The sequence below is a fragment of the Balaenoptera borealis genome (assembly GCF_965194805.1).
Source record: "Balaenoptera borealis genome assembly, chromosome: 1".
Lineage (NCBI taxonomy): Eukaryota > Metazoa > Chordata > Mammalia > Artiodactyla > Balaenopteridae > Balaenoptera > Balaenoptera borealis.
The window spans coordinates 47,213,106-47,240,403 of record NC_138860.1 but is presented as its reverse complement, the minus strand read 5'-3'; the positions used below and the strand labels follow the sequence as shown (position 1 = coordinate 47,240,403).

General features: G+C 38.7%; 1 protein-coding gene across 6 annotated transcripts in view; it reads left to right on the top strand.

Annotated features, from left to right (window-relative positions):
- RGL1 (ral guanine nucleotide dissociation stimulator like 1) overlaps positions 1–27,298 on the top strand; it is a 295,305-nt gene that overhangs the window by 188,796 nt on the left and 79,211 nt on the right. For 5 of the 6 annotated variants that reach the window (XM_082401614.1, XM_082401612.1, XM_082401611.1 and 2 more), the window contains one exon: positions 11,119–11,327. In XM_082401614.1, coding sequence (XP_082257740.1) covers positions 11,119–11,327 — 209 coding nt within the window. Of the gene's footprint in view, positions 1–11,118; positions 11,328–14,527; positions 14,606–27,298 lie in introns of all 6 variants that reach the window. The other variant, XM_082401616.1, reaches the window with a different exon arrangement.

The window sequence follows — 27,298 nt, the reverse complement described above, 5'->3', positions numbered from 1 at the left end:
TGTTCATAAGCCCAAGGGGCAGAGAGTTCCAGGCGGGAATCCACGGTGCCAGTTCTGCAGGAATACCCCAGGAGGTAATGCTGAAGCATTTCCATGGGATCGACAACCAGGTGGAGGAGTAATGAGGGCAGAAGTAAACTCTGTAGGCCCATGTAATACCTTCCCTTCTTGTGGGAAAACCCATTGAACTTCATAAGATAAACACATAAGAAAGATCACTTGGTTTGCTTGAAAGCATCTCAGGCCATTGAATAAGTGTTAATAATAACTTAGTTTATTATGTAGTTCTTTTATCTCAAGCAGTTCAAAGCTTATCCCACATTTTTTGGGAATCATCCATGCAACATCAAGGTGAGTAAAGGAAGGTAAAGGTAAAACTGTTCCCACTTTACAAATGAGGAAACTAAGACTAAGAGAGGCCACACGACTTTGTCTAAGCTTTATATTGGTTAATCAACTTCTCCTTTATCCCACCAATAAACCTTACTCATCTTTGGTTTTTACATTGTCAAGCACAGTATTTCTCAAAGGGTAGTCAGTAGATCTTCTGCATTTAAAATTATCTGGGATGCTGGCTAAAATGCAGATCCCTTGGCTTTATTTTAGGTCTACTGATCAGAATCTCTGGAATATGGACTCAGGAATCTGATTTTACCCAGCATCTCAAGTGATCCTCCTGAAAACTGCTTAGTGTGTTCAAGGAAACAGACAAATTCCAAAATGTACATCGTTTTTAGTGACATCTTTTACCAAAAAATATCTTAAAATATCTTATATTCAGAAACTCAAACTACTATAACTAAAACTTTAGAGCCTTTTCTGAACATATGGTCTTTATGAAGTTGAGTAGTGCCTTTGGTTAAAAATAAAACTGATTCGATCTATACAAATGAATGACGCAGTCCATTGGTCTGTTACCAGAGCACGGCTGGAGGTGTCACAGAGAAGCTATGGCTGAGGACTGTATATATTTACTTTAATTTGGCCAGTGGTTCCATCTCCAATGACTACAGTTATATAGCATTGATTAGAAAGAGTTGCTCTCTATATAGTCATAGCTTCTATTTGCGTGTCATGGTAAAATCAGCCATATCTCTCTATGGTATTCCTTGCGGAGTAGCTTTAAACTCTCAGGGCTGGGTAATTTGAAGACTCTGACTCTAGGGAATGGGCTTCATAAGACCAAGCCCAGATCCAGTCATGACGGCTCATGCATCTGCTTTCTTCTCCTTTAGTGGTAGAGGAAGGGGACTTATCTGTGCGAGTCAACATCTGGTTGGGTTCTCTGTTGTTACCTTGGCTTTCAGCAGTCTCATAGTAGGAACTCAACAAATAGATGTTGAATGAATGGATCCTCTCGAGTGTATTTAGGAAATAACAAAAGCAATTAAATTAGAAAGAGTTATTCTAGCTCACTGCTGAGACAAACAGAGGGCACTAACAAGTATTTGAAGATCAATTGACCTGGAACTAGAAACAGAATCTAGTTCCATGCCTTCCTTATGAAGGCACGGAAGTTGAAGCTCAGGGTTGCAAGAGACCTTTATCCCCATCACTGCTGAAATTCTCTCTGTAAGGCCGCTGCTTAATTACCTGGCATTTATTTAATTTATTAAATATTCACTGATGTTAAGCTCTACACATCCTTTCCTTCCATCCCACTAAATGAAAAAATTCACATTCGTATAACCTCTACTGTTAAGTTTTTAAAGAGTATAGTCCTTCATTTCTTTTGTAGATTCCCTTAGCCCCTCATTTGGATTCTTTGCATAATGGGAGCTCTTTTAAAACTCTTTCTACTAACTGACAGCAAGAGTGGGTCATGAGCCATGGGAATGAGGAGTACATTATTAGGAAGATAAATATTTTCTTTACAACTGGCATGCCTATTTTTTTCCATATATTTTTGACACATTAAAATCTAGTGGACAAAATGGTCCTCTTTTCAAAAGTTTCTGTTTGCTTGGGGAAATTGGATCTGTGTTTTTGCCAGGTATCAATTCTCTCTATCCTCTGCCCTCTCCTCTATCTATTTTTATTAAGTGTCAGCGCCACTTTGTCTGGCTATATCACATAACCAATCATATTGTCATTTTGCTTTCATTTTCCTTTCTTTCTAAAAATATAAGGCAATTGTCTCATGACTAGAGAGATTTATAAACCTAGCAGGTAGGAAAACTGATTAATAATCTGGAAATTAGATTGTTAGTGAGTCCCCCTGCAACCCCCAGGGATCCTACCCTGTGTTTATCCAGTAACTTCTTGTGCAACTTACTGACCTTGTTCTCCTGGCATCTTTTTGAGCCCTTGAGTGAAGTCATTCATCTTTCTTGGACTTAATTTACTCATTTAAGAAACCACAGTAATGAAGGGGAAGTTTCATTTTCCTCCAAAGAGGGTGTTTAACACAAAAACAGTATTTTTTTTTTTTAATCTTTAGGTGTTAAAGATGTCAGTCAATGTCACGAAGTAAGAAGGATAATGCCAGAGAATATTTGATGTAATAAGACCTAATTTTGGTGAAAGTAATTGGGGTAGGGGAAAGAAAGTGAAAAGAGAAGGATTTTAGTATGACATACAATATTTTCTTTTATCTGTAGAATCCTGAATAGTTCTTGTAACCGTTCAACATGCTTTCAGATCTATTATCTAATTCTATCTCTTTCTTACAACAGTTCTATGAAGTATGGAGATTCTAGTGTTGGGTGTACAAATAAGGAGACTGAATACCCAATGCTGTGTCACTTTGCGTTTTAATGCAACACGCTGTAATAGAAAGACAGGGCTAGTTTTATATCCTGACTCTGTCGGTTATGCTAATTGGCTGGCTAACTGGGTGAGACAGCTCACTTCTCCGGACCTCAGTGTCCTCAAGTCAAGTACGAATAATTCCTATACCCAAGGATTGTTATAAGGATTGAGCATCCAACCCATAAAGGCTCAATAAATATCTGTTAACCCTCTCTTCCTTTTTATTCAGGGCATAAGGATGATTTTCTTAGAATTAATTTGCAACTTATGAATAGGAAAACCTATTTTTTAAAAAGCCAGTTTACTTCGGTGTATCTTTCAGAGAGAGGTACTCAAGATAAACTAAATCGGTCTTCATACTTTGCCCTAGATTGGATCACCTGATAGGATGCTTGAAAGATACCTTGTCTCTCTGTAGGTAGCCAGTTCTACAAGCCCGTGCATGATCTCGGAATACTACCTGCGCCAAATGCAGCGCTGAGGGTAGAGTGCTTGCCAGGGACTCTGTGTCCCAGAGCTTTGTGGGAACTGTAAAGTGCAACTGTACATTTGAATTGATAAGTCCACATAGGCTTGAAAGATTCAGTTTTGGATGGGAAAAGGAGTAAGCTGGATAGTCATTCCTCGAATTCTGAAACCCAGGGGGATAATGATTTTGCTGGCATTTTGATAACGGGGCTTGATTTTTATGCTCGTATCGTGATAGGTGATAATAATAGTGGGAACTGAATGTTTACTTTGCTTAAAACTGAATTTATCCCATAGGAAAATGGGGAGGATAAGAGATTCCTTAATGTGGTGTGCAGAAGAAGAATCAAGCTAATGATTCAGTTGGGAAACATCAGGCAACTGCCACCCTCTGCTGCCGCAAAGACTGGTGAAGGAACACTTTACGTCTCAACAGGAGATGAAGCCCTGTGGAACTGTCGGTGGGATTTATGGAGGGCTGGGAAAGTTGCTGGGCTGTGAGGAAGCCTTTCCATTCAAAGCAGGCTTCATTCACAGAGAATATTAGGTCCCACAGAAGCTCATTACTCCCTGCTGACCTTTTCAGACAGGGGTTGGCTGGGTTGCACAAAAACAGAATGAGTTCCAGAAAGCCAGGGCGCCTGTTAACCTGTGACCTCAGCATAGGAAGACCTTGGGCATTTGAGGTCTGAATGTGTGAGACAGGAGGGAGTTGTGAATTTTGCAAGTTCACTCTGGACACTAAAAACCCTGTGTGACAATATGTGATGCAATTTGGCATGTGCAGCGGTGACTATTTTAGTTCAAACCTCCCTCCCCCCATAACTGTAAATCCCTGAACTTCTCAAAATAACATGTGATTTCTTCATTTTGCAAAGCCAATGACCAAGACATTGAAACTTTAAGTTATTGCCCTAGGTACCATAGTAAATTGGCCTCAGAGATGGAAAGGGAAGCCGTTTAATCATCTTAATCATTAGCGTTCTGAGTTTCAAGCAGCAGAGTAGCATATAAAAGTGAAATTATTTTATTTGAAAAACATAGTCAGCAAACTCCCTTAAATCCACTTAATTTTTGAATCTGCCTCGTTAGAGACTCCTTAAATCCATAAAGGAGGAGGACCAGAATGCCCGCAGCAGGGGTTTGTGTGAGAGAAGATCCAGTCTGTTATGGCTTAACACCGGGCGGAACAGATTCACAGCCAGGAGGATGACCATTTTTTAGGAGATGGAAAACACAACTTCCTGTTTCCCCTTGGAGAGTTCCTGGACTCTCTGGGAATGATCTAGGAAACTCTGCTGAGACAGGATGGTGGAAGGGACTGGGATTTCTGTCTGATAAAACACTGGCCCTTGTTTGTTATTACAGCTCTCTTAGCATTTTCCTGAGGATGAAGCGTACTCATCGTAGAAATCTGACCACATTCTAACGTGTGTGGCTTCAAGCAAAGTCAGCTCTTGGGGATCTTGTAATTTTTTTAAGAGCACGTTAATTTGTCAGGCACAAGCTCCTCTACCTCTTCTCCTTTCACATATCTACTTTTTTCTTAGTTCAGAGGCATAGTTTTCTATCTTTTGTGAGGTCAAAGGTCATGGTGACAACACACATGCCTTAACTGGAGTGGACACAGAAAGAGAAAAATGTTCTACCAGTATGAATTCTCTCCTGAATTTGCCATTGGCATAATCTGAGAGGGACTTTTAGGCAGTGGTGTGCTGATAAATCAACTCTCCAGACCCAAAGCCCCGATTTGTAGCCAGTTTGCCAATTTCCATGGTGTAGATGTTTCCACCATGGCCAGATTCACAATACCAACATGATGTCATGGAACATAGGATTGAGGAATGTCTACAGTCAGCTCTTGTAAGCGGGATGGGCTGGCTCCAGCATGCTGCTGGCTAGACCTCGATATGTTTGTGTAATTAGCTGGAAGGTGCATATGCTGGCATCTGTATGAATCTGGCAGTGAAGATTACTCCCGGATTCTCTGTCCAGAAGTGCTACCACAGATCAGGTGAGTGTAAATTTGCCATATGTGCAGGTGCTTCTTCCGGTGCTTGACATCTTTGCTCTTGGAACCCCCTTAATTTGGGTATTCTTCCAGATGCCATCCTCTGCCCTCTAGTCTTTTTTTCTGTACACTCTGCCCGGAGGGTGAAGCTGTTTTAATTGACGTGACTCCTACATATTTCCATCTTAGACCTATCCCCCAGCTTTTGGATTCTGACTGCCTGTTGGACTGTACCATTGGAAAATCCCAAAGATACTTCACATTTTACATTTCTTTTTTCCCCCCCTTTTTTTGGCCGTGCTGTGCGACATGTGGGATCTTAGTTCCCCGACCTGGGTTCGAACCAGTGCCCCCTGCAGTGGAAGTGCAGAGTCCTAACCACTGGACCGCCAGGGAATTCCCAAGTTTTACATTACTAAAGTGGAACTCAGTGCCTCTGCCTCACAAGAATCTGGCTTCTCTTTCTCAGTTTTCTTTCATGTGGGTGGTTACTTACTTATCTTTCCGGTCACTTTCAGATGCTACCTCTATGTAGAGTCGCTCCTGGTTCTTCCATGGTATCTGCCTATGTGTCCACCATTTTACTCCTATTGCATTATAATGGTTTCTTTGTGTCTGTTTCCTCCTTCAGACTGAACATCCTGGGCGTCTGAGCCGCATGCTATTTACCTTTGTATCTCTACTGTCTCGCACAGTGCCTGGCACATAGTACCGTTTGGTTAATGTGTGCCTGAATAAGTAGATGAATAAATGAGAGATCCATTCCGTACCCTTTGTATGCACTTAGCAGCGAGTTGGCAGACTTAGGAAATAAAAATACAGGATGCCAGGTTAATTTGGAAATTCAGATGAACAACAAATCATTTTTCAGTATGCATAGGTCCTAAATACTGCATGAGACATACCTACGCTCCCAAATTACTCAATTATTTATTATTTTTCTGAAATTAAAATTTAGCTGGGCATCCTGGCAACCCTAACCTAGCAAAAGAAGTTAGCTGACACCCAGAGTGGAAGTTCACACGATGCAGAAGTTCACACTGAGCTTGACGTCACATGCCTTAGGTTTCATATAGACTATGCCTTACATCTCTGAATGTCCCACGTGTAAATAGATCTCTATACTCAGATGCACTGGCCTCCCCATAACGTTCCGCTTTGTGCCATTACATACACATATTTTTTTCTTTGCATGGCAAGGACATTTAATCTATACGTATTTGGGCAATATGGACAAATGATCAGAGTTTGTGAGTCATCTCACAGCATTTCCTATACTGGGGTGGTTTCTTATTGTTTCTGGGTGGTGGTTACAGAGCATTTGAATAGATGTTACAAAATGGACCCTTGGTGTTCTGGGATGAGCGTACAGAGAGTAACGTGCTATTCTTAAAGTTCTGTAAAACCTTGACTCTGGGTTTTAGGTTTTCTTAGGGAGTTACGTATGACTGGAAGAGTGCTCACTATTTACGTTTCTGCTCAAGCCAGGCTGCCTGAGAATGATGTACTGAAGATTAAGCATGGCTTGGAGAAGGACTTCATACTGTCTCCAGTCTAATGAGGTTGTTTACTTAACACGTTCCCTGTTAAAGTATCAGATGACTAAAGGATTATATTGATTGAAGACAATTTTTAAAAAATTAGAAACACCCAAGTTGTGAACAGTTTACGTTTTAGAAGGCGAGAGAGTACATTTCTCAATGACTGGAAACACGATTGAAACATGGCACATTTCATCTCTCACATTCTCTTTCTCCTGTTCCCCTTATGTCAAAATTGGTAATTATGGAAATTCCGTGGCTAGGACAGTTGGGCAGGGTTTTAGATATTTACCCCATAGGAGTCAGACATGTTCTCTTAGGAAAAGCTGAATTCTAATGGCAGAAGGATTGGCCAAAAAAACAATCATGAAACATTCTTGTGGCCTCAGTATCATGATCTTGTCAGTAAAGCGATGGTCTCTGATTAAATCCAGATTGAGCTGTTTCCTGTTAGCGTGCTAACCCAGAGGGCAGGCTCAGCCCTCCATGTCTTGCTCTCTAAGTCTGGGTTTTTAAACACTTGTCTGCCAAGGCTCTCCCCGCCGCCTCTCCCAACTATTCTTTTAAACTAGAATTTAAACGTATTGAGATATTACAAACAAAAACAGACCCTAAAGTCTCTTAAGGGTCATGTAGCTATTGAATATTTTGCTGCAAAAATGAAACTACAATTTTAGCTTCTCCATTCTAACCATAGGCGTAGTGTATTTTTGTGTGTTTCACTTTTGTATAATTTTATTTCAGTTCCAGTAACAAGCAGATAATTACAAAATTTTTATTTCATAAAAATGTACTTTATTTGAAGGTTGGTAAATTAAAACTCATCTTCGAAAATCTGGCCTTCCCCCTGCTCTAGCAAAGAGATATTAGGGTACTTAGCAAATGTGCAGAAAATGAGAGTAAGCAAGTGCTCTGACATCTTAAATTGCATTTTTTTTTTTTGAAGTAAGTCCAGTATATATATATATATGTTTTAAAATTTTATTTATTTATTTATTTATGGCTGTGTTGGGTCTTCATTTCTGTGCGAGGGCTTTCTCTAGTTGCGGCAAGTGGGGGCCACTCTTCATCGCGGTGCGTGGGCCTCTCACTATCGCGGCCTCTCTTGTTGCGGAGCACAGGCTCCAGACGCGCAGGCTCAGTAATTGTGGCTCACGGACTATAGTAGTTCCGCGGCATGTGGGATCTTCCCAGACCAGGGCTCGAACCCGTGTGCCCCGCATTGGCAGGCAGATTCTCAACCACTGCGCCACCAGGGAAGCCCTTAAATTGCATTGTTAATTTTTGTGAGAATGACTTTAGGCATCAGAGCAATTCCTGTACTTCATTTTATGATATTGCCATTGATGCTCACCTGTTGCAATGAGAGAATGATTTTTAAAATCTAAATATTCAGAATATTCTGTTAGCCATTCTGTTAGCTCAATCATGGTTCTTCCTAATGTACAGATAAAAACACTGAGGAACAGAAACCATTGAAGGGACTTATGGGGATCAAGCATGCGTACTGAGATTTTTTTCAGAGTGAAAGGAGGAGTGAAGGGAGGCGACTGGGTTAATGAGTAACATGATTCCATTCCCCAGGGAGAACCTTGGCTTGCTGCCAAATCTGCTTTCTGGCAGGAAAAGGGACTCACTTCATCAGGGTCTTTGACAAGCATTTTTCTCTGTGTTTGGATTTTTGGCGACATCACTGCTTAGGGAAAAATCAGTTCTTTTAAATAGTTATTACTTCTAATAAGAAAAGATTTAAAGTGGAATTTGCATTGTGAGTAAAATAAGAATCATCAAATTCTAAAATTGTTTGGTGAGGGAACCCTGACATTGTCACAAGGTAAGAAAACTTGATTTAGGATTAGAGCTTGAATATCTGTAGAAACTGAGAAGCCATTCCTTTTGTTGTTGTTAACATTTGAAATTGAGGTATATTTTTTTAACTACTACTTTTTAATATTATCAGCCTGATCATTATTTTGGCCAGGTCTTTTGAGGTGACAAAGTAAAAAACACAGAGTATCCCTAAATTTTGGTATTAAGAAAGAGATCAAAGGAACATAGATTTTTTTTTTACATTAATTTTTATTGGAGTATAGTTGCTTTACAAGGTTGTGTTAGTTTCTTGCTGTACAGCAAAGCGAATCAGTCATACGTATACATATATACACTCGTTTTTAGATTTCCTTCCCATTTAGGTCACCACAGAGCACTGAGTAGAGTTCCCTGTGCTATATAGTAGGTTCTCATTAGTTATCTATTTTGTACATGGTAGTGTATGTATGTCAGTCCCAATCTCCCGGTCATCCCATCCCCCTCTTTCCCCCTTGGTAACCATAAGTTTGGAACATAGACGTTTGAAGATAAAAATTAACATTTTATTTTATAATGTCTTGATTTTTCTTTTTTTAAGTAAAAACTGGCAAATGTGAATTAAGTTCGAAATGCATCACAGTGACTTACTAAGCTAACATTTTCCAAAGTATGTTCATTCTGACGTTCTGCAAGATGCTCTGAGACTAAAGGGAAATCCATTAGAAAATATCATATACCATATCCTTCTTTTGGAGTTCCATACATGTTAACATATTAAAAACATAAAGAAATTCTGCAACAAAGAAGTATATTGGACTTTGTTTAACTCTATAGTTTCCAAACTTGACTGCAGGACCTTTTGTTTTGGAACTAGTGTTTTACAGCACACACTTAGGACAACACTGTACCAAGTAATTAAAAACATAATTAGACTTTGAAACCATATATATTCTTCATTTATTGTTTCTAGTTAAAGTTCACTGAAGCTCCTGGAAGACAGATGGATACTATTAGGCCTATTCTAAAACTACATACAGTGTGATAAAGAATGATTGTAAGGCCATGATCTGAGTCAACAGGCCTAAGAGGCCTAAAGAAACATTTCGGTATTTTGACTGAACCAGAACCCTTTCCTTGGTAAAGTAAAAGTATCTTTCAAAAATTAAATAAAGAAATCAAGTCATCCACCGCATATGCTGGAGTCTTAATATTAATTCCTGCTAGCAGTTAGCTGTGATGGCATTAAGCTATTCTAAGCCCCTTCTAAAAGTGATGGCCTTTGCTTTGGTCTTACAGAAGGCAATCTTGCCTGCTAATTTCCTTCCAGTGGTTTAACTTTTGACAGGCCAGGCGAAGAAATAGCAAACACGTGACTTAACAAGCACAATATCATCATTAAGAGATTCGGTTCTCTCTTTTTTTGCCCCTCTTCTTTAATTTTCACATGTCTGATGATTTCAATTTAGGAAAATCTGATATAAAACAATTCACACTTAAAACTCAGAGACATCGCCTGGTGATTGTTTGCATCACTTAGAATGATTATTTGCTTAGGAAAAGTGCCTCTCTGTAGGGCATCTTCCCCTATGCCTATGAAGGACAGGTTAAACTTTGAAAAATCACGTCGCTGTATAATTTGTTAGGCACAGGTTTATTGTAGAATGTAAGGCACACCTGTATTTTTCTTCAGTTTATTTCACTTCCCTCATGCTCAGTTTTGAAGCTTTACAGATATTATCACTAATCAGTTCTTTAGTATTATGGTTTATGCCTCCAAGGTGCAGTTATACCTACCAATACTATTCACAGTTTCATTCTCATGTGATAGCTACTTTTCACAAGGAAACGTCTTCTCTTGTACATTGCAAGTCTCCAGAAGGCAGAGGTCATGCACCCACCTACACTTTCCATTACTCGTCAGAGATTAGCCGAGGTCTGCTCCGTACAACCGCTTCTCAGCCAACTCTGTTGATTACCAGTGATATTGAATCAGAAAGTGTATTGCCTCCCATGAGCTAAAGAACATCAGATCAGGTCAGATCTTCCTGGATGTCTGTGGAGAACGTACTCCCACACAAATCTAAAAATTTAACAATCAGCTCTCCAAAGCCAGCACGATTGGTTCCGGCACACCATTGTAGGAGCTGTCTTCAAGAATGAGTTTGAAAACTTACCGTGGAACAGTACAAAGGGAGTGATTGATAAAGATTTGCTAAACTTGATCCTGGGGTCATAGAAAGCATTCTCGACAGAATATGCCAGCAACCTAGTTCTTCATAGGGAAGTAAGTAGAAGCACATGTAACCTCTATGAAGTAATACCTCTACTTCTAGAGAGGAAGGGAACGCACATACCACCCCTACACGCCCCCCACCCCCCCATCCCGCTCTACTACACTCCCAGGTGAGAGGATTGCCTTACCTGACTTCCTGTAGGGAAATGAAGAGTAAGGGAAAACATGCTTCAACTACTTCAATGTTTTCAGTTTTACCTTAGGGAGTCATTCCTCCTGATCAAAATCATGAATTTATTGTACAGGTTGAAGGCGACCAGCTGCCTCCGGGGCATACAGTCAGTCAGTATGAGACCTGTAAGATCAGGACCATAAAAGCTGGCACGTTGGAGAAGCTCGTGGAGAACCTGCTGACGGCTTTTGGGGACAATGACTTTACCTACATCAGCATCTTCCTGTCAACGTACAGAGGCTTTGCCTCCACTAAAGAAGTGCTGGAGCTGCTGCTGGACAGGTAAGAACCTGAAGGGGTGTGAGAGGCGACAGAAAGGTCAGGCTGTTTGCAGAGTGAAGGCATGAGGTTCTGAATCGCCTGCACTTGGTATGCTGAGAGAGAGACGCGTGAGGAAGGGTTACCTGGAAGGAAGGACCTTTGGCACAAAGGGCATGGAGATGATTCAGGAGCTTCTTCACGGTCCATTTCTGGTAAAAATATCTCACAAAAACATCTATAAAAGAGTTAGGAGTACCTATCATAAAGGTAGATTCAATTGTTTATAGATTTCAGTTATCATTTGCCACTCTAAAAATTTCTCCATATTTTCATAATTTTCTAAATTAGTCAGTTAACCAGGAATCTTACTGGGTTGTTGTGAGAATTAAAAGTGCTAAATGTACTATTAACAGTCACCATGTATTGGCTGCTTTACGGGTATGCACAGACATATCGTCCTTGATCTATGTTGTTAAGTCATATGTTACGTAGAATAAATAGAGCAGTGTACATTATAATTCACACATTGATAATTGATAGCTGTATTTCCCCCCATGATTTTTGTTTTATTTATATAATTAAGCTTGATCTTTTAAAAATTACTATTAAATTGACTTGGTATTGGGAAGAAGAAAACTGTCAGCTAAACGGTTGCTTTAGAATCATGAGCACCCTCATCCACATCCTTGTATTCTGGGGTTTCCTGCATAAGGAAGGAAGGAAGGAAGGAAGGAAGGAAGGAAGGAAGGAAGGAAGGAAGATAGGGTGTTCTGTTTGACTTAGTGAATATTGATTTTTAACTAGATTTTTTAAATTTTGAAAGTAATAGATGCTCGTGTTAAAAATTCTTATACCATAGAAGGGTATAAAAAGAAACATTAATGTTTTCTCATATTACTACTTTTTCCTAAATAACGTTTATTAGGTTTTTTAAAATACGTGGAAGTAGGAAGAAAAAAAAATAAACAGACACAGACTGTAACCTAATTAGGCAGATAACACATATTAACATTTTAAAAATAGAAGTAATCCATGTATATAAAGTTCAAACAATTCAGAAAATTATGAAAAAAAAGTAAGAAATTAAAAGAAAAAATTTCTATTTCCCCAAGTCCCATTTCCAGTCCCATTCTTCCTGAATAATAACTGTAAATTATTCCTTCTGTATTATTCCCAAGTTTTTCTGGGTGTATATAAATGTGTGCTTATATATTTTAATTTATGTATGATATTTATCATATATATTTACGATATAAATAGAATCATAGTACACAGTGTGTTCTGCACCTTGCTTTCTTCGCTTATCTTTATCTTGGAGATTTTTTTACTCAGTAAGTTCTTCAACATATATAAAGGGCTTAGAACAGCGGCTGGCATAGTGAAAGCTCAAGAAATGTAAGTTATTGTTATTTTAAAGTCAGCACATGTAGATAGATTTACTATATTCTTTTTAGTGGCTTTACAGTACTTATTGAATGGAATATTCTATGGATGGACAGTTAAGCTCTCTCCAGTTTAATTTGTTTTTAAACTTGTAAACAATGCTGCAAAGAGTGTCTTTGAGTATATATTTTCTAAGTATTTGTTTGAGGACTCTATAGGATAATTTCATAGAAGAGCAACTGATGGGTCAAAACATATAAGCATTTTAAAATGTGAAAGATGTTGCTAGACTGCCCTCCAGAAAGTTGTACCAACCACTCTCCTGTGCATAGGAAATGAGAGTGTCCCTTTCCTTTCCCTACACTCTTGCCAGCTGTATTTTCATGTCTACAATGGAAACCATCTCTGCTATCATCTGTCCATTGAAAAGTAGCTCATTGCTTTTATATTTATGTTTCTTACATTTATGAGGGAGGTATAGCATGTTTTAAAATACTTATTGGTCATTTGTGTTTTTTGTGAACTCTCTGTTCATACCCTTATTTTTAGTTTGGACTATTGTTATCTAATTGTTGATCATCTAATTGTAACTCTTTGTATATTATCAAAATTAGGTTTTTTTGCCTATCATATGTTGGAAATATTTTTTTTCTAATTTGTCCCTTAGTTTTAAAAGTTGTTTACAAATATTCTTTTTTATGAAGACAATAAAAATTCTTTTTATGCAGTCATGTTTATCGGTCTTAAGAAAGGCCTTTAATAATCTAATTCTGTTACGATGTGAATAAGGTTATTGATAACAGTGAGTTTTTCTCAAGATATTTTCCTCATAGATGCATATAGAGTGAAATCGTTTGGACCAATGGTTATTGATATGTTCATATTCAGGAACATTCACAAAATGTCTATACTTTATTATGCAGTGATCCAGTTAAGATAACTCTGGCCTTCGACATAGGTGGGAAGTTCCGTAGTTTTTTTTTTCACATAGCAGTACTTAAAATATTAAGCCTGGAGTATAAACCTGTGGGATTAGTGAGTCATTTCTTTCATAGTTTGTTTGCTTGTATAGTACCTCACACCTATAAATAGAACCTGAAGAATTATATGAATTTTCTTTCCACTGTTTCATATTTATAAAAAGGATGCAGTTTGCTAACTGTTGGCAGGCGGTATGAGGAAATAGGTCAACACATCAAAAACTCCTACAAGTTTTCTTTGGAATTGGTAACCTCTTCTGCTTATGGGGTAACTCCATTGATAATAGGCCACAGATGTCCATAGTCAGTAAAAGAGTACATGTGAATTCCAGCTGCTCATCATAAATAGTGGGCATACACACAGGAACTAGAGTGTTTAGTCTGTGGCTCGTGTACATCCAGCTTTTATTTGATGATTTTAAAAAATCGGTTTGTTCTCCTATCACGGTGGGTAGACATTTTTGGATTGTTAAAATATTACTAGATGACAATTGTTAAATAACAGAATCAACATGAATTCAAATTACATTTAATTCAAACAATCATTTAAGGTATAACTGAATGAAGAGTTAAGATATATCTTGAACTGTTTAGGTAGGCCAAGGCTTGACCTTGAATTTAATCTCATAGTCAGATCCTTTGATTCTGACATGAGTGGAATCAACACGTACTGAATGTCTATAAAATACCCAGTGCTCTGCAAGACACCATATGGACGAAGCAGAAATTTGAGACTTGGTAAGTTCTCACCCTTGTGATGAATTTACTGTGAAGCTGCTGGTATTTAACCTCCAGGGGCCCTCACTTGCAGTACACTCTACGTAATTTATATTCATAATTTTATATTATTTTTCTTAGAGAGGACCCCTCAGATTATATATGCTGGCCCCGGAAAACATGGATCCACCCTGACAACTTAATATTTTACTGCAAAAGATAATTACATGCAGAAAACAAGTAGACAACTACTTAAAATGGTGTAATAGTGAAACTCTGACATGTTCTACAGAAGTTCAGAGAAATAAATCCCACTTATTTTGCTTCCTCTGCAGAAATTTGGATTTGTCCATATATGTACAAACTTCATTATAAATATTTCTTCCTCATTCCATTTCCTACTCGCTCTTATATCCTATGGCCAAATGTTAATCTTTGATTCTAACCAAAATGCAGATTCTGTGAAACACTGGGTTCTTAAATTAGTTGTTGGGGGTTTTTAATGTCTGTAATTGGGAGGTAAGCAGTAAAGCTGCATGAACTTGCCTTTTCTGAAAATAAGCTAGATACTCTATTTTATTTTTAGTAAATTGTGATAGACTTGTTTTTGGGTCTCTGGTGTTCTGATGTGATCTTTAAAATGATTTCTCTTGGATTCTTAATAGTAGATTACTTATCCTTTGTGAAATTAACACCAAGAAGTTATTACGGGATGTGCTAATCCTAACCAGTCATGAATGAATTGAAGGCAGATGCTGTGGCATTTATTTCCCTCCAGAGAAAAGTATATTTGAAATCAAGCTTTGATTTTTCTTAAGTCTTCCAATCGTGTGGCTTTTCTCATATGGAGCTGTTTGCTTTCTGTGATTTAAAAATATTTTTAATAGTTCTTTTCATTTTACTAATATGAGCCTTTGTGATGACCAGTGGACAGTGGTTTGAAGTCATATATGGCTAATTCCTTGTGTTTGCTTTATCCCTTACTTGGGGGTGATCAGCAGTGAACAAGAAATCCTGTTTTCTGTGCTTCTCACTGTGGCTCAGAGTTAATTCTAGGGCTCATTGGCTTCCTTTTAACCTAAGAGAAAGTTTGAGTTGTGGTTTAGCTGTGTTGGGGCTTTGAGATTTTATTTTTTCTAACTTTAAACATACATTTCACTTAAAAATATATTCTTCCCACCATACCATTAAAAAAAAAAAAAAAAAAAAGTGAGGAAATTGGATACCACTGAAAATACCCAACCTCAAATGTAGGGAGAAACCTACTTCAGCTAGTGAACCTCACTGAGAACCATGAAGTGTCTATACAAATATCTAGATTTTTCTTCAGATAGCTGTCGCGTAAGCTACTTTTGGGCTCTTTCTTGGTCATTCTCTCTTTCTCTGGTATCAGGAATGAGCAGAACTGCCAAGGACAAACGTAATGGGGTGAACTAAATCTCTAGAAACTTTTGCTAAGCCGCTAATGGCACTCAGGTCACAGTTTGGAAAGGACTGAGTAAGAATCTGAATTGCCCCTTCATTTTGAGTGAATTCTCCCAGTGGAGGACTTTTAGAGAATAAAGGTTGAAGCCATCCCATAAACACTATGCTTTTAAGACCAATCTGACTTGAATTTGCTTGCTTTAGGTCGTAGGGAGGAGACTGATTCAGTGGGTCTTTGAACTTATTTCTTATTCCCATGTTTGATTGCCATGCATTTTCACAGACTTTTATCTTATTTAGTTCATTTATCATTACCTGCATGTTTACAGATAAGAAAATTGAGGCTCAGAAACACTCAGTCAGTAAGAGGCAGAGTTGGAATTAAAACCTATCTCTTTCCGACTTGGAAGCTCTTTTCAAGCACACCAAATCACCTCCCATGTCATTTAAAGTGTCATTTAAGGGACTTCCATGGTGGTCCAATGGCTAAGACTCCACGCTCCCAATGCAGGGGGCCCGGGTTCGATCCCTGGTCAGGGAACTAGATTCCAGATGCAGCTAAGAGTTCGTATGCGGCAACTAAACATCCCGCATTCCACAATGAAGATCCCACGTGCTGCAGCTGAGACCCGGCGCAGCCAAATAAATAAATATTCTTTAAAAAGTCATTTAAAAATGTTACGTTTTTTAAAAAGTTAATTAATTAAAGAGAGCATGGGCTCTAGGCACGCGGGCTTCGGTAGTTGTGGCACACGGGCTCAGTAGTTGTGGCTCGCGGTCTCTAGAGCGCAGGCTCAGTAGTTGTGGCGCACGGGCCCAGTTGCTCTGCGGCATGTGGGATCTTCCTGGACCAGGGCTTGAACCCGTGTCCCCTGCATTGGCAGGTGGATTCTTAACCACTACGCCACCAGAGAAGTCCCCATGTTAGTGTTATTTTTAAAGAAAGCAATGATTTGGGTATCCCACTCAGCTATCCTTTTCTCTATTACCTCAATTGATTTTCCTTGGAAACTGGATTTCCTGAGGAATACTCCCTTCACACAGTAGTGAGCAAGTCATTGGAACATCAGTGCTCCTATTCATCCATCCATTGAAATGATATTTACCAGGTGTTTAATATCTACCATGTATTGTGCAAGGTGCTGTGCATATAATGGTAAACAGACAGGTCATGACTCCTGCCCTCTTCATGCTTAATGGCTGAGAGTAACATTAAATAAGTATACAAACAAATGTGTGTAACTAAAATCGATACAATCCTTGGGAGGTAAGAGCTAGGTTCTATGACAGAGACAATAAGAGAGGATTGTGTGGGGGAGGAGGATATTATCAAAACAAAACTGGATGTTGGCCAGTGATATTAGATGGTTAGATAGGTCATGGACCATCAAGGTCCCTGCTGGGTCCATGTGTCTGGAGTGTTTCTGTTTGTTTGATGTACTCAGACCAAATCCCCTGGCCTGAGTGTACTACTTCCCAAAGAGAACTCTTCTTGGAGGGTAGGGAGATAGCAAGTGAAGAAGCCTGGGAGGATTTATGCAGATATATTACCACTCTGGGGATAGTAATCTTAAATCCATATTTTATGACACCTGGAGTAGTAACAGCTTCATGTGCAAAAGCTGATGCACCACCAATAACCAGCAAGAATGGAGCTGCCCTTGCCAGTGAAGCCAGTTCCTCCACAGCATAGAGAAAGCAATCAAATATAAAACTTGAAAACATTTTATTTATTTCCATAGATTTTGTCATAAGTGCCGAATATGCTTCCCCTTCCTTTCAGAGTCTGAAGATATTTTATGGGAAAAGCAGTTTTCCTGTCTTTCTTTTAGTCATGAGATTTATGCCTGAGGTATAGCGATGGTTAAGAGCATGGGCTTGGGCGTCAGAAGATGAATTTGATTCCGGTTTTGCACTTCTTACTTGCTCTGCGGCATTGGGCAGGTTGCTTTATCTTACTAGCTTCATTTCCTTATCTATAAAATGAGTGAAAAATAACCCTAAGTTATAGGGCTATTATGAGGGTTAAGCTTGATAATATAAAATTCTTAGTATAGTGGCTGGCAAATATTAAGTGCTTAAGGGATTACCATTACCTTGTTTTCCTTTCTTCGTGGCACTTATCACTATTTGAAAGTACCTTTCTTATTTTTTTTAATAGAAAATTTTTAAAAATGTATTTTTATTTATTTATTTATTGGCTGTGTCGGGTCTTAGTTGTGGCACAAGGGATCTTCATAGCGGCATGTGGGCTTCTCTCTAGTTGCAGTGCACTGGCTTCTCTCTAGTTGTGGCACGCGGGCTTAGTTGCCCCGCAGCATGTGGGATCTTAGCTCCCTGATCAGGGCTCGAACTGGCGTCCCCTGTATTGCAAGATGGATTCTTAACCACTGGACCACCAGGGAAATCCCTGAAAGTACCTTTCTTGTTTATCTTGCTTATTTCCTGATAGCTGCCCCTATGCAGAGACCATGTCTGTTTATTTCACTGCCGTACCCTTAGAGAGGAATGGTATCTGGCAGTAGATGCTTAGGAACTATTTGTCTAACAAATAAATAATCACTATTATTCATGCCTATTATGAGCAGGTGCATTGGAAGATACAACAGTGAACATTACCCAGCCTCTGCCTACATTTAGTGGGAGAGACAAATAAATCTATAGACTCATACCGTTACTGTCAAGGCAGTGAGGGCTCAATGTGTGTTTTAAAAAAAATAGACTGTTTTCAGAATTACCATATGATCAGGCAATCCCACTCCTAGGCATATACCCTGACAAAACTATAATTCAAAAAGATACATGCACCCCTATGTTCATAGCAGCACTATTCACAATAGCTAAAACATGAAAACAACCTAAATGTCCAACAGATGAATGGATAAAAAAAAAATGTGGTACATATATACAATGGAATACTACTCAGCCATAAAAAGGAACAAAATAATGCCATTTGCAGCAACATGGATGCAGCTAGAGATTATCATACTAAGTGAAGTAAGTCAGAAAGAGAAAGACAAATGCCATATGATATCACTTATATGTAGAATCTAAAATATGGCACAAATGAACCTGTCTAAAAAACAGAAACAGACTCACAGACATAGAGATCAGACTTGTGGTTTCTGGGGGCAGGGAGGGAGAGGGATGGACTGGGAATTTGGAGTTGGTAGATGCAAACTATTACATTTAGAATGGATAAATGACAAGGTCCTACTGTATAGCACAGGGAAATATATCCAGTCTCCTGGGATAAACCATAATGGAAAAGAATATTAAAAAAAGAATGTATGTGTAAAACTGAATCACTTTGCTATACAGCAGAGATTGGCATAACATTGTAAATCAACTATACTTCAATAAAAAAATAGACTATTTTTTAGAGAAGTTTTAGGTTCACAACAAGATTAAGTGGAAAGTACAGACTTCCCATATAACTCCTGCACCCAGTCATGCCCCCACTATCAACATTCCCCCACCAGAATAGTACACTTATTATCATCATTGACACATTATTATCACCCAAAGTCCATAGTTTACATTAGGATTCACTCTTGGTGTTGTACATTCTATGGGTTTGGACAAATGTATAATGACATGTGTCCATCATCATAGTATCATACAGAATAGTTTTGCTTCACTAAAAATCCTCTGTGCTCTGCCTCTGCATCCCTCCCTACCCTACCCCAGTCCCTGTCAATCACTGATACTTTTACTGTCTCTATAGTTTTGCCTTTTCCAGAATGTTTTATTGTTGGAATCATACAGTATGTAGCCTTTTCAGAATGGCTTCTTTCACTTAGTAACATGCAATTAAGGGTCCTTCATGTTTTTTCAAAGCTTGATAGCTCATTTCTTTTTAGTGCTGAATAACATTCCATTGTCTGAATGGACCATAGTTTATTGACCCACTCACCTACTGAAGAACATCTTGGTTATGTCCAAGTTTTGGCAGTTATGAATAAAGGTGCTGCAAACATCCATGTGCAGGTTTTTGTGTAGACATAAATTTTCAGCTCTTTTGGGTAAATACCAAGGAGCAAGAATTTTGGATCATACGGGAAAAGTATGTTTAGTTTTGTAAGAAATTGTTAAACTTTCTTCCAAAGTGGCTGTACCATTTTGTTTTCCCACTAGCAGTGAACGAGAGTTCCTGTTGCTCCACATGCTTGTGAGCATTCGGTATTGTCAGTGTTTTGGATTTTTGGCTATTCTGGTTCTTTTTCCTCTCCGTATATACTTTAGAATCAGTTTGTCAAAATCCACAGAATAACTTGCTGGGATTTTGATTGTGATTGCATTGAATCTATAGATCGAGTTGGGAAGAACTGACTTGACAGTACTGAGTCTTCCTGTCCGTGAACATGGAGTCTCTCTCCCTTTATTTAGTTCTTCTTTGATATCTTTCATCAGAGTTTTGTAGTTTTCCTTATATAGATCTTGTGTATATATATACATATATATATATATATTCTAGATTTATACCTAAGTATTTTAATTTGAGGAGGAGGGTGCTGATGTAAAGGGTAATATTTTTTTAAAAAAATTTTTATTGGGGTATAGTTGATTTACAATATTGTGTTAGTTTCAGGTGTACAGCAAGTTGAGTCAGTTATACATATACATATATCCACTCTTTTTTAGATTCTTTTCCCATATAGGCCATTACAGAGTATTGAGTAGATTTCCCTATGCTATACAGTAGGTCCTAATTAGTTATCTATTTTATATATATAGTAGTGTGTATGTGTCAATCCCAGTCTTCCAATTTATCCCTCCCCCGCCCCCCCGTAACCATAAGTTTCTTTTCTTTTTTTCAACATGTGGGGTTTTTTTGTGTTTTTTTTGTTTTTTGGTTTTTTTTCTTTTTAATTTTATTTATTTATTTATTTATTTATGGCTGTGTTGGATCTTCGTTTCTGTGCGAGGGCTTTCTCTAGTTGCGGCAAGTGGGGGCCACTCTTCATCGCGGTGCGCGGGCCTCTCACTATCGCGGCCTCTCTTGTTGCGGAGCACAGGCTCCAGACGCGCAGACTCAGTAATTGTGGCTCACGGGCCCAGTTGCTCCGCGGCATGTGGGATCCTCCCAGACCAGGACTCGAACCTGTGTCCCCTGCACTGACAGGCAGACTCCCAACCACTGCGCCACCAGGGAAGCCCCCATAAGTTTATTTTCTACATCTGTAACTCTATTTCTGTTTTGTAAATAAGTTCATTTGTAGCCTTTTTTTTTTTTTTAGATTCCACATACAAGTGATATCATATGATATTTGTCTTTCTCTGTCTGACTTACTTCACTCAGTATGATAATCTCTAGGTCGATCCGTGTTGCTGCAAATGAAGGGTAATATGTTTTTAATTTCAAATTCCACTTGTTTATTGCTGGTATACAGGAAAGTGATGGACTTTTGCATGTTAACCTTGTATTCTGCAATCTTGCATACTAGTTCCAAAAGCTTTTGGTTGATTCTTTTGGATTTTCTATATAGACAATCATGTCATCTGTTATCTCTTCCTTCCCAATCTATTGATATATACCTTTTATTTCCTTTTCTTTTCTCTTTGCATCAGCACAGACTTCCTGTGCAATGTTTAAAAGCAGTGTGAGAGGGGACATCCTTGCTTAGTGGGAAAGCTTTGCATTTCTCAGTGTTAAGTATGATGTTAGCTATATTTATGTAGATGCCATTTATCAAGTCGAGGAAATTTCTTACTATTCCTAGTCTGCTGAGAGTTTTATCATGAATGGATGTTGGATTTGGTCATATGCTGTTTCTCATCTACTGATATGATCATGTAATTTTTCTTCTTTAGCCTGTTGATGTGGTGGATTACATTAACTGATTTTCAAATGTTGAACCAGCTTTGCATACTTGGAATAAATCCCTCTTGGTTGTGCCTCGTTTGATTCAGTTTGCTAATATTTTAAGGATTGTTGCGTCTGTGTTCATGAGAGATCTTGGTCCATAGTTTTCTTTTCTTATAATGTCTTTGCCTGGTTTTGGTATTAGGGTAAAGCTGGCCTCATAGAATGAGTTATGTAGCAGTCCCTCTGATCCTGTCTTCTGAAAGAGATTGTAGAGAATTGGTAAAGTTTCTTTATTAAATGTTTGGAAGAATTCATCAGCGAACCCCATCTGGATATGGTGCTTTCTGTTTTGGAAGGTTATTGATTATTGGTTAAATTTCTGTAATAATACAGGTCTATTCTGATTGTCTATTTCTTCTTGTGTGAGTTTTATGTAGATATGAATTTCTGACCTATATCACTTTCCTACTCCTTGAAGAATTTCTTTTAACATTTCTTGCAAGGCAGACGTACTGGCAACAAATTCCCTCAGTTTTTGGTTGAGAAAGTCTTTCTTTCTCTTTCACTTTTAAAGAGTAATTTTGCAGAGTAAAGAATTCTAGGCTGGTATTTTTTTTCCTCTCAACACTTTAAATATTTCTTTTCTTGCTTTCTGAGGAGATGACATATATAATTCTTATCTTTGCTCCTTTTTAGTTAAAGTTAAGGTTTGTTTTTTGCTCTGGCTTCTTTCAAGATTTTTTATTTATCTTTGATTTTCTGAAGTTTGAATATGTAGTGTTTTTGTCATTTATCCTGCTTGGTGTTCTTTGAGCTTCCTGGATCTGTGTTTTGTGTCTGATGTTAATTTGGGGGAAGTTCTCAGTCATTATTCCTTCAAATATTGCTTCTATTCCATTCTCTTTCTTCTCCTTCTAGTATTCCCATTACACATATGTTATGCCTTTTGTAGTTGTCCCATGGTACTTGGTATTCTGTTCTGGTTTTTTCTTTTCTTTTCTTTTCTTTTTTTTTTTTTGGTTTATTTGTTTGTTTGCTTGCTTTTCAGTTTTAGAACTCTTTTCTTATCCTCAAGCTCAGAGATTCTTTCTTCAGCCATGCCCAACCTATTAATGAGCCCCTAAAAGGCATTCTTCATTTCTGTTACAGTGTTTTTGATCTCTAACATTTCTTTTTGATTCTTCCTTAGAATGTTCATCTCTTTGCTTATATTATCCATCTGTTCTTATATGTTGTCTACTTTTCCGATTAAATTCCTTAGCGTGTTAATCATGGTTTTTATAAATTTCTGGTCTGTTAATTCTACCATTCCTGCTATATCTGACTCTTGTTCTGATGTTTGTTCGGTCTCTTCAAAATGTGCCTTTTTGCCTTTTAGCATGCCTTGTAATTTTTGAATAAAAGGTGGATATGATGTACCAGGTGGAAGGAAATGGCATTCAGCAATGTAGCTGTAATGTACGGGGGTGGGGGACAGGAAGGCATCCTGTAGTCCTGTGATTAGCTTTTAGTCTTCTGGTGAGCCTGTGCCCCTGGACTGGGAACTTCACCAGTGCTTCTCTGTTGTTTTTATTTCCTCCCTTAGGGAAAGGGTGACTAGAAGGGCCTGGAGACGGGTATTTCCTTTCCCCCGTGTGGAAGGCTAGAGAAGACTAGAGTTAGGTATTTTCCTTACCCACGGTAGGTGAAGCTCTGACAAAGCCCCAGCAGGTTAGACTCTGGTAAAATTTTTTGTCCTGAGGGCAGGTGTTGTTAAGAAGAACAGAGTGCTCTAGTGTATTTCAGAATGGTTCCTTTTCCCCTTCCCTTGCTGGAAGCATGAGGAGGTTTTTCCCCCATATTAACTATGATAACCTGGTCAAGTTCCTGGAGGTAAAACTCACAGAAGTGTGGTGCTGTGTCTACGACTGGGTCCCCCTGGAGTTTTTATCCCTCAGACTTGTCCACACTAAGTCTGCAGCAATTCATCAATTATAGTTCAGAATTTGTTTCCCATGGAGATTTCTGCTCTGCTATGTTGTGGTTTTCTGTATCTGTCTGACTGTCTCTTCACTTTTAGTGGGCACGGGTTTGCCTTGTGACCTCACTTCTCTGATGGATCTAAGAAGAGTTGTTGATTTTTCAGTTTGTTCAGCTTTTTACGTGTTGTTAGGATGAAGTGGTGACTTCTAAGCTCCTTACGTGCTAGACTGGAAACTGGAAGTCCTCTTTTGCCCATTTTTTAATCAAGTTGTTCATTTTCTTATTGTTGAGTTTTAAGAGTTTTTGTACATTCTGGATAACAGTTCTTTATCAGTTATGCCTTTTACAAATATTTTCTCCCTGTCTGTGGCTTATCTTATCAGTTTCTCGATTGAATGTGTACTTTAAAGAAACCACCCCCCCCCCCGCCCCGCCCCGGGAACTGTGAGATGGTTGTAGTGAACCTCCTTTTAAAAGCTCGTAACACAAATCCATTCAGCTCTTAACTGCTTCCTTGGCATAAGAAGCTGGGTAAACATTTTTGAATTGCACACAAAAATGTTCCAAATTACTTTTTGTGAAACCTCACTTAAAAATAATTAAGCTTTAAAAAAAAATTAGTTCTGTAATTAGACTAGGCACTTGCCAAATATTCCTAGATTCATGCTGGCATGCAGTGCTCATTGGATTCACTAACTCCCTTCTCTTTTGGTAGGAGCAGCGTTTCTACTATCTTCCCTTTGTTCTTCCAGGTCCTAAGAGAGGGGGTTATGAGCAGAGAGCACTTTAGGGAGCAGATATTGGAGTCTAACCTACTTAGAGGGCCTCACAGCATCTTATACTAGTGACGACCGTAAGTCACCTCCAGGTGCTTGTCTCTTATAACAGTAACACTTATATTAAATGCTACTATTAAACTCATATTACAATTTTTCTACACTTTTGTGTCTTCTTAGCACTCTAAGTTATGTCTAACTTCTATCACTTACGTAGGAAAGTTTTTCAATACCATGCCATTCTCTTCATTTATTTTAGTAACTTCCCTCCATAACTCTCAACAAAATCAAGTGGAAACAAACAGAGTGGTTGGTTCATCCATTGAATCTTTTGTCCCACCGTGCATGAAAAAGTTGAGATTTATTGGTCAGTTGATCCCAGGATGCTCATCCCATTCATAGAGTGGGAAAGCTTTCAGGAAATCCTAACATTGCTTTGTTTCCTTTTTTAGCTTTAAATACAGACATACTGGATATCCTGACGAGGGTGAGAATTTATTAAAAACATGAAGGCCATTTCTTAAGGTTGTGGTATAGCAGATGAGTTTGAATAGATTTTGTCCAGGTTTGAGTGTTGATGACCACATAGGCAAGAAAACCCTCAGTTTGTATATATGTTATAGGTTTAAAAAAAAAGACAGATTGCTTAAAGGTAAATTGAGCTCAGATCTTATTTCCTGTGGCTATTAGGAAGATAAAAGTATTGCTGATAGAAAAGAGGATTATAACAAGGGCTATGAGAAGCTTTGGGTATCGAAATGCTTCTAACATCGAAAAGAATGTTGAAAACTTTTGTAGGGCACATTCTTTGTGAAGGGTCCCATGCTCTTGCTGGCTCATGCTTTATCAGGGGGAGAAAGAGGGTTTATTTCATTAAACTATAGAAGATACAACATTTATAATAATTTACACTCCCAACTGTGGCAGGCAGAATAATGTCCCCCACCCCAAAGATGTCCAGTCTTAATCCCTGGAACCTATGAATATATTGGGTTACATGGCCAAGCAGAATTAAGGTTGCTAATCAGCTGACCTTTTAAATAAGGAAGTTAACTTGGATTATTCAGTTAGGACCAGTGTAATCACAAGGGTCCTTAAAAGAGAAAGGTGGAGGCAAAAGAGAGAGTCAGAGAAAAAGATGTGAGGATGGAAACATGATCAGAGAAATACTATGTTGCTGGCTTTGAAGATAGAGGAAGGGGACCCTGAGCCAAGGAATGCAGGCAGCCTCTAGAAGCTAGAAAAGGCAATTAAATGGTTTATCTCCTATAGCAGCGGTCCCTAACCTTTTTGGCACCAGGGACCAGTTTCGTGGAAGACAATTTTTCCAGGGACCGGGGTGGGGGCGGGGCAGGGGATGGTTTCAGGATGATTCAAACACATTACATTTCTTGTACACTTTATTTCTATTACAATTACATTGTAATATATAATGAAATAATTATACAACTCACCATAATGCAGCATCAATGGGAGCCCTGAGCTTGTTTTCCTGCAACTAGATGGTCCCATCTGGAGGTGATGGGAGACAGTGACACCCGAAGGTCCACCTCAGATCATCAGGCATTAGATTCTCATAAGGAACGTGCAACCTAGATCCCTTGTGTGCACAGTTCACAGTAGGGTTCACGCTCCTATGAGAGTCTAATGCCGCCACTGATCTTACAAGAGGCGGAGCTCAGGCAGTAATGCAAGCGATGGGGAGCGGCTGATTTAGTCCAATGAGACTTGTGTTGGACTTCTGACCTACACAACTATAAAATAGTAATTTTGTGTAATTTGTTTGTGGTAATTTGATGCAGCAGCGATAGAAAACGAATATAACATCAACAAAACTTTTGGTCTTTTTAGGGAACAAGGGAAGTTGTTCATAATTTGATAGGAAACAAGGAATTCTTGTCAGAGAGATTGACTCTAAAAATCTAGTGCTTGTGGGCTTAGAGAAGTTGAAGGTCAAGTGTTCACTCACCTTCACCTTGTTCTGTTCAGGCCCTCATGCCCTGTTCAGCGTGGCCCACACACTCAGCTCTGGAAGCATGGCCTGAAACAAAGGATAGGGCTTAGCCACTACCTACAAGCATTGTTCCTCTTTCTTCCCTGTACCTGTGGCTTTGCTTTGGGTTAGCCAGAAAAGTTTAATTTGGTACTGTTATAGAATTACATCCAACTGTAATCACACGAGGGAAAATGGAAGTAAGTTCTCTTCCCTGCTGGGTTGCTTGTCTTTGGTAAATCTTTATTTTTGTCAGAAGGACCCGACTCACCCAGCATCGCAGTGGGGATTCTCCATGGGAACATGTGGCTGGACAGCAGAATCTGGATGGTAGTGATGGTTCTGTTAGAATAAACACTAAAAGGTTTTAATAATAATAAAGGACTGAGCCTCAGAGCTTCACGAGGCTAGCTTTCTTTTCTGGAAATGAGAGAAAAATGTTTCTCTCAAGTAGCTCTTTTTTGAAAAAAAAATTTCACTTGGCAAAGGGAGGCAGCGCATGCAGTTATCTTTCTTTTTTAGAAAAGAATACCAAATTGCCCAGCAGGTTTTTAAAAAATGTGCTTATGTTTGGAAACTACAAAGCAAAACTGACAAAAAACCTGAAAGGCAAGGTACATACATTCTGAGTGATTATCGGAAAGTTTTCAATTCACCTTTGATAACCTAAAGCTGTGGTTTTGACCATTTTCTAGCAGTTGGTGTGAGGGGTTGATCACAAACCCCTTTAAGAATCTGCTAAAAACTATGGACCCTCTCTAGCAAAAAAAAAAAACACATCACCAAATGTGGCTTACGGTTTAGGGATTCCCAAACTTCCCTAAGTTCATCCAGGGACCCTAGGTTGTGACTCTCCAGGCAAAGGTTCCCTAGCATGAGTGACAGGACCTTGTAGGTGGCCATTAGGAGTCAGAGGAGGGCACTGCTCCTAGTATATTATGAGTATG